General features: G+C 45.4%; 1 protein-coding gene across 2 annotated transcripts in view; it reads left to right on the forward strand.

Moving 5' to 3' along the window:
• The window catches only part of GAREM1 (GRB2 associated regulator of MAPK1 subtype 1), a 236,513-nt gene extending 226,551 nt beyond the window's left edge, over positions 1–9,962 (forward strand). Inside the window, exons 5-6 of one of the 2 annotated variants that reach the window (XM_027526327.1) lie at positions 3,262–3,428; positions 4,776–9,962. In XM_027526327.1, coding sequence (XP_027382128.1) covers positions 3,262–3,428; positions 4,776–5,661 — 1,053 coding nt within the window. In that variant the 3' untranslated portion in view covers positions 5,662–9,962. The remainder of the gene's footprint in view (positions 1–3,261; positions 3,429–4,775) is intronic. The other variant, XM_027526329.1, reaches the window with a different exon arrangement.
• Positions 9,963–12,962: the final 3,000 nt, after the last annotated feature.

Here is a 12,962-nt window from a genome sequence, read left to right on the forward strand (position 1 = left end):
ACAGCTACGTTTCCCTTGGATACAAATGTCCCATGATGAATTAAATCCAAAGGAAAGTAGAATGATTTCTGTTGAAAGGATGTAAGAGTTAGGAAGTAAGATGGCACCATAAACCCTGTGATACGTAACCTCGGAACCCCAACGCATATATAATTTTTCCCATAAAATACACTGCTGTCCAACTTCCCTCGAGCACCCACATCTGCAGCCACAAGTTGAGAGTAACCCGTGGAGATGCATTTGTCTGCAGAGCTGTAAGCGGGGCTCACCCCCCGACGGGCTGCCCTCCCACACCTGCTGGGTGAAGCACTAATCTATGCCTCCACCGCATTACAGCTCAGTTCTCATCCAGGACGGGGTCCCTTTGAAGTCAGGTTTTGTTTTAACTACCTTTGTCTCCGAAATGGGTTTCAGATAAGCCTAGTTCTTGAAGTCACGTGATTACACCCAAACTGCCTTCTCAACCCACTCCGGTATTCCTGCCTGGAGAATCCCATGGACAGAGGAGCCTGGCAAGCTGTAGTCCACAGGGTCACAAAGAGTCAGACACGACTGAAGTGACTTAACAACACTGCCTTCTCATCACAAGGGAAGAACTCTTTTTTTTTCTGGCTTCATGTTAGTATCTCCTCACTGATCAGATCCCAAGGGTAAGAAGCTCTCTCACTCTCACACACACTCACACCTTTGTTCTTGAATTCCTTTCAGGAGTCATGTGGCCATCTCAGGAGCTTTCCGTATTTCAGGTGCTGTTTGGAGTTCAGCTGGAAAGGCTCTCGGTCAGCCAAGTTCACCTTACCAGGCCCTGTCACCTACAAATAACTTTTTATTAATAGTATTCTCTGTACCCCCAACCTGTGGGGAAGCTCTAAGGACTGACTGCCCAGTTAGGGAAGGAGGAGGCAGAAGCAGCTGTCAGGAACCTTATGAGAAGAGAGGGCTTCCCAGAGGTCAAATTCAACTGCACGTGGCTGCTTCTCTGTGTTCCTAGACCTGGATCAGCCAATGATCCTATGGCAGAAACCAACACAATATTGTAAAGTCATACCCTTACCTTAAAAATAAATACATTTTTAAAATGCAATTGTAATTGACATCTTAGCATATCATCATTGACATCTAAGTCAACGATCCCTAATTAAGTGTATTTAACAACGAATTCCAAAATTTAGAAATTTCTAAATCAGATTCAGCCTTAACCCTTATACTTCTCTCTAATTCCATATTGAAACGTGACTATTTTTAAAATCAAAAAAATTAACAGACTCCTTATCCTCTCACGTTTTCCTTGATTCTTATCACTCTAGCATAAACAGAACCAGGCACATCTATAGACGTTACACCCATCCACCCTAGACTCTAAAGACATTCCTTAAGAAAGAAAAGAGACACAGTTGGCTACTTTACAGTTTGCTATCAAGACGGAACGGAGAAGGCAATGGCACCCCACTCCAGTACTCTTGCCTGGAAGATCCTATGGGTGGAGGAGCCTAGTAGGCTGCAGTCCATGGGGTCACTAAGAGTCAGACACGACTGAGCGACTTCACTTTCACTTTTCACTTTCATGCACTGGAGAAGGAAATGGCAACCCACTCCAGTGTTCTTGCCTAGAGAATCCCAGGGACGGCAGAGCCTGGTGGGCTGCCATCTATGGGGTCACACAGGGTCGGGCACGACTGAAGCGACTTAGCGGCAGCAGCAAGGTGGAAACACTATTTTACTTATTTTGTAATCAGCCCATGCTTCCAAAACTCAGGGAGGGGAGCACCCCAACCAGAGCTTTTCACTCTCCTGGTTGGTTCTCAGCTTCTGCAGAAGACCCCAAAGTGGGGCAAGAGCCCCCCTGGGCCAGCTTACAAGCCTCTCTCTTCCTTATGCAAACCTCATTTCCTCCACTACCACCTTCTTAAGAAAAGCTCAAAAGGGGAAAGCCTGCAGCTGTTGAAGAAAATCCACTGCTCTGAATATTTTGTTTCAGCCTAAGAGCTGCTGAGATGAAAACTTGTATCTGGTGGGTCCTCTGGGTGGGAGCAGGCCCAGGGAGAAATGCCAATGGATGAGACTTTTAATGGCTTCCATTTTGCTTAGAGTTGAGATTTGCCGGGTCACCCGGGGTCACATAACTGTTCTTAATGGCTGGATTTCTACTGCAAGTGAATCAGGCCTTGGAAGCCAGTTCGAGGCCGGGTGCAGCGTAGGTGGTAGCCAACGTGATGTAACAGGAGCCCGTCTCATTTGGTCTTAAGCAAACTCCAAACCAAAAGCTAATGGGAGCTGTTATTTCATTGTCTTCATTACCCCAGGGCCCCTGAGATGGAGGAGTCAAGGAAAAGGTGGGGGAAAAAAGGTGGAAACACAGCCTAAAAGCAGGCAAAGCCTTTTTCTTTCCTTTTTTTTTTTTTTTTTTTTTGAGCCAGAATCGGCTCAGTTTTTATCTATGAAGTTAAGGGTAGAGTAGCTGAACCAGGTATAAACTGCCCCCTGCTGTCTGACACAGAGAAGTACGTAAAATATCTTCATTATAAAGAACCATGTTCTGAATGCCGGCTGTGAATCGCCAACAAGCCGGGGTGAAGGCAGGCTGTTGCTGGCACGGGTCACCTGCCTCCTCTCTGGTGGGAAGATGAAGGGAGAGTGAGAGAGGCAGAGGCAGCTCTTATACACAGTACTATTTTGGGGATTTGGAGAGCTGCCTCATTCCACCATCTGCCGCCCTGTTTCTCAGAGTATGTACGGTCTGTGGTCCAGCCCGGTCCGCATCACCCGGGAGCTTGTTAGAAAAATGCAGAGTCTCAGGCCCCACCCTTGGTTACTGAATCTGCAAGAAACAAGATCCCCAGGGGATTGAGGTGCACCTTTACCCGTGAGAAGCCCTGGAGGAGCTTTTCCACTAGACAAGGTTGGCTCTGCCCCTAAGGTTTGGATCAAGTCGAATTCAGCTTGAACAGTGAAGAAACACCACTGCCTGGGAGAATGGCATCCTCTAGTAAGATCTCTTACACCCTTACTTTCTTCCTGCTCCTCTTTTCTGCGTCGCCATGGATCACCTGCGCCCTCCCTGGGCTGTCCTTCCCCTCTACTTGCCACGTTTCAGCAGCATTTGCCAAACTGGTTTCTTGCAAAATCAATCCACGTCTAGCAGCCCCCTGTCGGCTCAGGTCACCCCTCCCCTCCGTCCATCGCAGCTGGTGTCGCGTCAGAGCAGCCTCAGGCCCCTCCGGGTCGCGTGTCGCTAACCCCGCGTGTTCTCTTCTGCGCCAGGTCCGGGAAGAGTGCCGGCTCCTGAACGCGCCGCCGGTCCCGCCCCGCAGCGCAAAGCCTCAGTCCACCAGCCCCTCGGTCCCTCCTCGCACAGCCAAGCCGGCGCGGCCGCAGACTCGCTCGCCCAGCCCCACCTTGTCCTACTATTCTTCAGGGCTGCACGACATGTAAGTCCTATGCCAGCGCCCACTTCCCCCACGGTGCCCTCAGCAGCCAAGGCCCCCGGTCCTTGCAGACAGTGTCAGGGAGCCGGCCCCTCTTCGCGGTGACAGGAAAGGCAGCTTTTTCTCTTTTTATTTTTACTGGACGAGCATAGACCCTGTTGGTTCTGAGCTAGGATGGAAGAGCCAGTGGCATGAGCAGACTGTAGAGTCTGTGCGGGGTTCGGTGATAAAGCCTAGCCAATGCTGCCCTCCATTCTGACTTCAGCCGAGCAGACAGCAACTTCCAGGGAGACGGGGAGTCACAGGGGTTCTGCCTCCACTCTGAATTTCCACCCAGAGCCGGGGTCCCTTCCTGACCATCACTGGCAGACCGTCTTCCATTTCCATCCTCCTGGTGCCCTGAGCAAATGCTTCTGCAGTGTGGCTCATTCCATGGTTGGCACAGGCTGAGAACTTTTTTTTTTTTTTAGAAATCTTTCATTATATTACATTATATCTCTCTCTATGTAACTGTCAACTGTTTCTTATGTCTAGAGAAACAAACTTAGGTCTACCTGCTTCTCTTGGTCAGGCTGTGAAAGCGCGAGGTCAGCCGTGAATGTGCCTCTTCTCTTCTCCCAAAGAGGCGGACTCGGTTCCACCCACTGTCCACCCCACCCCACCTCGGTCACCCAGTCTGAGCGCACTCGGGTTTCATGGTTGTTCTGAAGATAGGGCCCCAGAGCTGCAGGGGATCACACATGCTCCTGATGGGTTACAGTAGCTCTCCTTGGCAGGTGTTTTTTGTTCGCTGGACACTTAAATCTTTATGCTGGTGTTAACTGTGCAGAAATCAAGGCTCGTGTAAGCACTGTATTTGAAACGTTTCTTCCAGCCTCACACCCTCTTGGATGGATAGGTCATCGGTGGTGGTGATGTAGTCCCGCCACTGTAGCACGAGACACCCACTATCTGTTCCCTCACGCCCCCCTTGCCCACTGCAGACGTCACTAATCAGACCCTATTGGTGATAAGCCCGAACAGGACTAAAGATTTTTCTCTTCACGAAGATCCAGGCACTCACTAACAAATGATTTTCTTGTGGTTAAAAATCTATTTGCCATCTCTGCTGTAGCTTATTAAATCAGTATCTTCATATCCATAGTTACTGATGTATTTTAGTACTTTAAAGATTCTTTAAATTAAAAAAAAAAAAGTGAGGTTAAGTAGATACTTTTTTGAATTCATGATAAGAAATATTTGCTTCCTAGCATTTTTCTACTCAAAACTGACATCGATAGGCTAAAGCTAGGCTGGATGTTCACTATCACTTTCTCACTCACCCCTCTCTCTGTGTGTTTGGCTTTTAAGCAGCGTCACTAAAAGTGAGACGAGCCCCCCCGAGAGCGCTCCCGTGTCCTGCTACCCGTGTAACCGAGTGAAGGCAGATTCCGGGGACCCCAAGTCCCCGTGCGGCAGCCCCCCTTCTGAAGCTCTGTCCTCCAGGCTCTCGTGGCCAAACCATTACTCGGGAGCGTCGGAGACCCACACCAGGAGCGACTTCCTGCTGGATCCGAGCCGCAGCTACAGTTACCCCCGACAGAAGACGCCAGGCACGCCCAAGAGAAACTGCCCGGCCGCCTTCGAGCTGGACGGCCGCGAGCTGGCCACCAGCCCGCCTGTTCCGGGCCCCGCGGAGCCCGCGGGCTGTCCCAAGTCGGCCAGCTACTGCCTGGAGCGCTCGGGTGACAGGAGCCTGGCAGGCGGGCCGGCCAAGCAGAGCAGCTCCTGCCCCGCCTTGCCCCCCCGGGCCCCGAGGCCGCTGGAAGAGAAAGCGGCCCCGGACACCCCGCCTCTGCCCCTGCAAATCGACGGTGCTGAGGAAGCCCCCAAGTCCGGGTCGCCGGACCTGTCCGAGGACGCGTACTTCATCCAGAAGGGCGCGCAGGACCTCCTCTCCACGCCCTACCCCTTCTCGTCGCCAATCCACCTGCAGCTGGCCCCCCGCTCCTGCGGCGACGGGTCCCCGTGGCAGCCGCCCGCCGACCTGTCGGGACTCTCGGTCGAAGAGGTGTCCAAGTCCCTGCGGTTCATCGGGCTGTCGGAGGACGTCATCGTGTTCTTCGTGACCGAGAAGATCGATGGCAATCTGCTCGTTCAGCTCACAGAAGAAATCCTCTCGGAGGATTTCAAACTGAGCAAACTGCAGGTGAAGAAAATTCTGCAGTTCATTAATGGCTGGAGACCCAAAATATAGCCAAATAAGCCCAGCTGGCATGGAGCAAAACTGATAACCCCGTTGTGCTAGATGGGACTGGCTGGGACACGGTTTCATGGATTTCTTTCTTTCTTTTTTTTTTTTTTTTTTGCACTAAAAACCTTCGCTGTAAATAGGGATAAGAGAGAACTCTTACTATGCAGATTATGATTTTTGAATGGTGAACAGGCTATTTTGTACATCAATAAAAATGCTGTACAGAACACTTAGAGGTGTGCCTTGTACGTCACTCAACACTCAACAGCTGCTAAAAGACAAAAGGCATGTTCAGAGAAATACTTCTTACCCAAGTAGGTTTATGCAAGAAGGTCTGATATTTATTTACAAAATAGCCAAAGCTGAGAAACACAAGAAATCTTAAACACACACACACACACACACACACACACACTTGAACAATTCCCTCCTCTGGGAGAATCAACTTCAGACAATTAACTCTAGTCTGTGCTCTGTTATTTGGACTGCTCAGTGCTAATTGTTTTCCTCTTGTGCCTGAAAATGTTAGTAATATGAAATGACAATGCAGTGTTATGTGCTTGATGGGATCTTTTCATCAAAAGGCATTTTATCAAGTCTTGTGCTGGTAGAGGATATAAGACGTCCTTAGAAATAATAAATCATGACCACAACAATTTATCTGTAGCTGCTAATTTTATTGAGCAGAGAAAAAATACCCAGACTCTATATGTGTATGTATATTTATCTAGACATGATACAAATGTATGTTTTCAACATCCCTATGAGTCTGATCTTTTAGGTAACATCTGTTCACTTTCAAATATCCACTGAAAGTTTGGGGCCATTGATTAAGTCGACTCTTAGGAAGAGTGGACAGAATGATGTCAAAGATTCTCAGAATCCTGTCCCTCGAAGCTCGGTCTTATCAGGCTCCAGCATGGAAAACTTGGAACAAACCAGTAGAGAGTCTGTACTGAAGAATTAAGTTGAATTTTAAACCTGTTACAGGCTGGGTTTTGCATAGAATACTCCTGTGCCCATTCATGTCTGGGGAACTGATCATTTCTGTTGAGTGATAATTCTCGGGTTTGAGGGTGTTCTTCTCCCGGTATCTGGTTATTTGGGGTCTGGAGAGCAGTTTTCAGAGCCATGTCTCATGTTCAACATGCTTTGTGCTTTAGGAGCGCTCGGAAGTCAGACACACCACCCTCTGCTTTGATCTGTGCTACGTCTGTTGCATCATTTTTTAGAGCATCAATAAGAGTACTTGTCTAGTTCAGAAACCTCTTCTTTCCTCTCGTCCAGAGAAAATACATGATTTACCATACTTTCATTCCAACAGTTCTAGAACCCAGTCTGACAGTTTTTGCCAAACATGATTAACTATTCCAAAATACGATGGCATCAATATAATTGTTGACTTTTTGAAGGCATATGAATCTTAGAAACATTTTCCATCTCCGAACAGGTTATCATCCTCAGCCCTGCCTTCCTGAAGTCTGTCCCCACATTCCAGATGGACAGACAGCCACCCAGGTGTCAGGATTGGCTTGTATGTTATTATCTGCTCTTCCTGCTCATCAAAATGAGTCCACCAGTGGAAAGACAAAACCCACCAGTTCTAGTGTTGCAGACCTGTTCAATATGGCTTCATTTCCTGCCATGAAAGATATTTTTAATCCATCTCATTGTTTAGAACTGAGGTGAATTGATACATTGTCTCATTTTCCATCTTAAATCTTTTTTTTAAATAAAGCCTCTTTCCCTTCATATGTCTCTCAAAATGCAAATACTCTAGGTTAAAAGTACCCCATAAAAAGAATACCCTGTAAAACTTGTCAGGCTGGGTCACCTCTTCATAAGTAACTGACAAGTCTGTATAGAAGCTTCCAGTACTGCACTTAGACTTTTCCTGTTGGGAAACCATCCTTCAGTGCCAGGGGCAACCCCTTAGGTAAAGTTAACCTCTCAGAACCTTTCTTTAAAAACAGGAGGCTGTTGAATAGTTGCAAGTTTTCTCTGACAAAATCTTGCTGAACCCATTCGTGAATCCTTACGCCCAGACACCGTTCTCAATTCAGGAGGGAGGAATAAGTAGGTTTGAGTTTACTATGAAGGTCGCCCCACATGAACAACTGATTCTTTTTATCTTTTTTTTTCCTTTGGAAAAAAAAAAAAAGTTCCTTCTGCTTTTTTTTTTTTGTCTTGGCTTATGTATGTTGCGTTTATATTGATGGCAACGTAGAGACTCCTTGAGGGCAGGGACGACATGGCCTTTTAGTCACACACTCACAATTCACTGAGCATCATTTGTGTGCTGGGCACCATGCTAGGATGACTTGACAGGTTGCTATCAAGGACAGTTCCTGCCCTCTTGGAACTCATAATGTTTATATTTAAAACCACAGTTGTTGAGACTGAGTCTGTGTAAGAGAAACGTGAAATCTTCCGAGCAGCTAGATATAGGGACAGTTAAGTGTGCTCTGTCTTTCAAAAAGCCACAGATGGGAAAAATGGCAGCTTCTAGGAAAGGAGTATCAAAGAAACACTACAAGATCATCAAAACTTGGAAAGCGTTGGAGACTCAAAACATCTCAGAGCCCGACTGGCTAGTGTTCTTTTTTACTGACTGAAATTTTGTTTTAATTGCTAATAAGTATCTTCTGGCATGTCTGAAGCCACATGGCACCCTGACTAGACAAGGCTTGCATAGCCACAGAGAATCATGACAAGAAATGCAGAACAGGGGTAGGAAGGAGACAGCCCTTCCCCTTCTTGAGCTGCGATTTTGCATTGAAAAGTGGTGTAGAGAGACCCTCACACCCAGAATCGTTTCTAACCAACCAAGTCAGGACAGGACATCTCTGGCAGATGCCTCACAGTCTGTGCACTGACTCCACGGCCTGGGAGAAAGTGTCCAAACAGGACTCTTATTTGGGGTCCTCCTTAAATTCATGGCCAAAATCATCACGACCCCCATCAGAAAGGAAACTCAGCAATAAATCAAACCGAGCAGCGAAAATGTAAAATGTGGGCCTGACTCACACAGGGAGGGCGAACTCAAGCACTCACAGGTCAGTTCCCTCTCAGCATCTCGTAAACGCCTGCATATTCTCTCTCTTTTAAGTTGAGCCGCTCAACTTTATGAACTGTGAAATTTACGTTGAGACCCTTTCAACCCACATATGCCGTTCAAGTTTATGAAGTTGCAGCGAGCTGCCCATTCGACTAAATTGCAGTGTTTATTCTTGTCTCATGTAGAAATAAAACAATCTTATGGGGAAATATTATGACTGTCCATTCCAACTGTTTTCAGACACATGGGTGAACACTGTCTGGTGACATTCCAGAACCAACTGCATGTTGTCCACACGACTCCTCGAGCAGTTCAGGGAGTGGGTGTGGGTGAATAGAGGGTCCATCATTTAACCAACACTCCGTGTCACACACAAGTCACTACTCATCATGCCTAAAGAGTGTGAGATTAACGTTTTGAATAACAAACTGGTAAAGCAGACAGTTCTCCAAAGACCCTAGCGAACTGTTCAAAGAAATTTCAACTTCAGTCCACCACAAAAGTGAAATCTATTGTTGGACACACAAGACTTTCAGAAACTTACCACCATTATACCAATTCCCACTATTTTTCTCATAATGGCACCAAACTGCTGGGGCAAGAAAAATACAATGGCCAGAGGGCAAATAATGGAAAGTAGGACTTTTACAGGGTGGGGCTGTGGATCTTGTGGAATGCTGATGGCTACTTCTTAGCCAGTCACGTCCTTTAGTCTTCAGAACTTGGTGTTTGAACATTTGTCTCCTTGTGAAAGCCAGAAACAAAGGGTAAACGTGATTTGCGGTAAAACTGTACAAATATCTTCTGTAATTTTGCTGCTCTTAATTTTAAGGCTATGAGTTTTGTAATGAACTTATCGGATTATGAATTTCTTGTTTCCAACCTCATGTTGTAAGGCTCAGATCATTTCTTAACTATAAACATCTTCTCCCATTCTCATATGAAGTTCCCTTTAAAATACTGTTTAAGCTAAGCCTAAAAATTGAACTCCATCAAAAATGTGGGCGTTTTCCTTGACTTAAATGGAAATGGTTTATTCTTTTCGAAGAATTTTGTAACCATCTTTACAGTTTCTTGGCTTGGAACCTGGGGTTAACTACCAGTTAACAGTTGCACTGTTTCCAGAGCATTATCTATGGGCCCAATGTGTACCTCAAGATAAACATGGTTATGTTGTGTCTAAAAAAAATTTGTCATTGATTTCAGTGGTTCTGAAATGTCTATAAATAAAGAAATTTTAAAAGTTGTTCTTCTGGCATTGGTTCCTTAGTGAGTTGAACCTAGTGCATGGCTTTCCAGACACTCTTCCCCATCCTCATGAAGCAGAAGGAAACTTGTCTGAAGAGATTATGAAGATTGCAAGTCCACTCCATATTGACAAGAGATTGAAGACTGGCTATCATATCATAAATGGAAGAAGCTGGGAACCAGGTAACCCAATGGCATGCAAAGAGAATCTAGTACCTGTGCGATCAGGAGATACGAGAAAAGACAAATACAGATGAACTGGTGAGCCTTAAAAGATAGTAGGGAACTTCCCTGGCAGTCCAGTGGTTAGGACACTGCTTCTACTGCAGGGGGCATGGCTTCAATCCCTAGGTCAGGGAACTAAGGAATCCCGCATGCCACATGGCTGCAGCCAAAAAAATAAAAGTTTTGAAATTAATTGTTGGTGGGGGAGGGATAAATGAGGAGTTTGCAATTAACAGATACACACTACTACATATAAAACAGATAAACAAGGACCAACTGTATAGCACAGGGAACTATATTCAATATCTTATAATAACAAAGAATCTGAAAAAGAATATAGATTGGGAGATAGATAACTAAATCACTGAAACACCTGAACACTAAATACATCTGGAACAAATGCAACATTGTAAGTCAAATATACAACCAAAACTGGGACTTCCCTGGTGGTCCAGTGGTTAAGAGTCCATGGTCTCCATGCAGGGGGGACATGGGTTTGATCCCTGGTCAGGGAACAGATCCCACATGCCACGTGGTACAGCCAAAAAAAAAAAAGCCAAAAATAAATTACAATTTTTAATAAAAGTAATAATACATGTTCATACCAAGAAAAGCAAAGCAATAGAAATGTGTGTCTCTTTGGCTTATGTATAATTTATATAATTATAATTAACAAGGAGCAGAAGTGATTGAGGGATCTAGAGAAAGACTTGAGCATTCAGCACCCTGCAGCACTCACCAGTCAGTTTTGCAGAGAAGTGGGCGAGTGAACGCAGATTAAGAAAGTTTTTATTGTACTTGAAATAGCATGAAATAGCTCAAGACCATCTTACTGAGCAGTTCAGGGGAAGGTTGAAGGACTGGGGGGAGAATGATCTGAAGTCCTCGTCTGGCTAGGACCTCCCCAGCTTCACAGTCACCAGAGAATCTGCCTGCCTTCTTTTGCTAAACAAAGCATCCCCAAATCATTCCACCTTATCCTTAAACCTTCAACCCTTCTGCCCTATTTCACTGCAACTAAACCCGCCAGGGGGCCCCTTTCCTGATTTCAGGCATGTGTGTTGGATGAACCTATAGGATTGACATCACTGGGCTAAAATGTCCAAGGATCTACCCCAAGTTTCTAGAAGTACGTACATCAGCTATACACGAGGACATGTGACTCCCCCAAATTGAATACTGCTGAGTAAATTGAGTTTAGAAATATATTTGGTTAGAAGACTCACAGATGTAGAGAACAAACCAGTGATTGCCAAGGAGGAGGCAAGTAGAAGGGAAGGATTGGGGGTTTGGAATGAATGTACAAACTAGTCTATCTAGAATGGATAAACAACAAGTTCCTACCGAGTAGCACAGGGAATATTCAATGTCCTGTGATAAACCATTATGGGAAAGAATATGAAAAAGAATATATATATATATAACTGAATCATTTTGCTGTACAGCAGAAATTAACACAACATTGTAAATTGACTTGAATACAATAAATTTAAAATTTTTTAAAAAGAAATATATTGGGTTAGAATCAGATATCCTCCAAATCTGACCTATCTGAGGTTAGAAGAAGCCAAATCACTGAAAACAGTGAGTAGGTGCTGGGAAATTCTTATTTCACTGAAACGAGTTTTCCCAGAAGCAGTCCCCTCCCCCACCTCAGCCCTTCCATGCTTAGCTACTCACACGTATCCTTCAGGATTTACCAAGCAACATCCCCCAAGCTGATTTGGTCTCAGGTCTCTGTGCTGACATCCTTCTGCCTACCCTTTTGAGCTGTAAGTCTTTGGTATGAAGGCTTTTGTCTTCATTGTCATATCTTCAAAAGTAATGCTACTTGAGGTTCTACCGAATGATGGCATGATTACATCGCAGTCCTAATGGCGGCCAGTCTTCATACCATCAAGATCAAGACCCTGGAGCTACATAACAATGAAGTAAAGTCAAAAGGATGACAAATGAAATCTGTGGTCATCATAAAACCTCTAAGACTAAAAGAGGGTAAGATAAGGACCTATTTAGAGATTCCAGATCGAGTTTGTATCACTTGCCAAAGAAAAAATTTTTTCTTCTAACAGTTTGATGAAGGCAATGCATTCAGTTCTTTAATGGATGTCAAGTGAACTAGGAAAGATCAGTGTGTTTCTGTGGGTTGATTCGAATGTTGGCTCTCAAAGACACAGGCCATTGAAGACTTGGATGGATGACCTAAGCTCGGTGATCTCAGGACCAGAAGCATGATGGGTAAAGATAAAAACCAGTTTGTGCTCCCAGAAGCACAGCTGGTGAGGAGCAGCCATGGGCAGACCACAGAGGTTTAGAGCCAGAGAGAACCTTGGAAATGAGCTGGTCCGATCTCCTAGCTTTGTTGGAATGAAAGCCATGGAGGGTAAATGACCTCCCTGAGATCATATATGGTTTGTGACAGAACCAGAGCTGGAAATAAAACCCATTTTGTAATCATTCCTGGGGCTTCCCAGGTGGCACTAGTGGTTCAAAACAAAAAAAAACCACCTGCCAATGCACGAGACATAAGAGATGTGGGTTCGATCCCGGGGTCAGGAAGATCCCTTGGAGGAGGGCATGGCAACCCACTCCATTATTCTTGCCTGGAAATTTTCATGAACAGAGGAGCCTGGTGGGCTATAGTCCATGGGGTCACAAAGAGTCAGCCATGACTGAGTGACTTAGCACGCATGCTCTCATTCCCCTACAAACTTGTCTCTCAATTTCCTTCACTTTTAACTTATAAAAATAACATTTCATGGGTTTTTTGAAA

This window comes from Bos indicus x Bos taurus, chromosome 24 (assembly GCF_003369695.1).
Source record: "Bos indicus x Bos taurus breed Angus x Brahman F1 hybrid chromosome 24, Bos_hybrid_MaternalHap_v2.0, whole genome shotgun sequence".
In the NCBI taxonomy this organism is placed as follows: domain Eukaryota; kingdom Metazoa; phylum Chordata; class Mammalia; order Artiodactyla; family Bovidae; genus Bos; species Bos indicus x Bos taurus.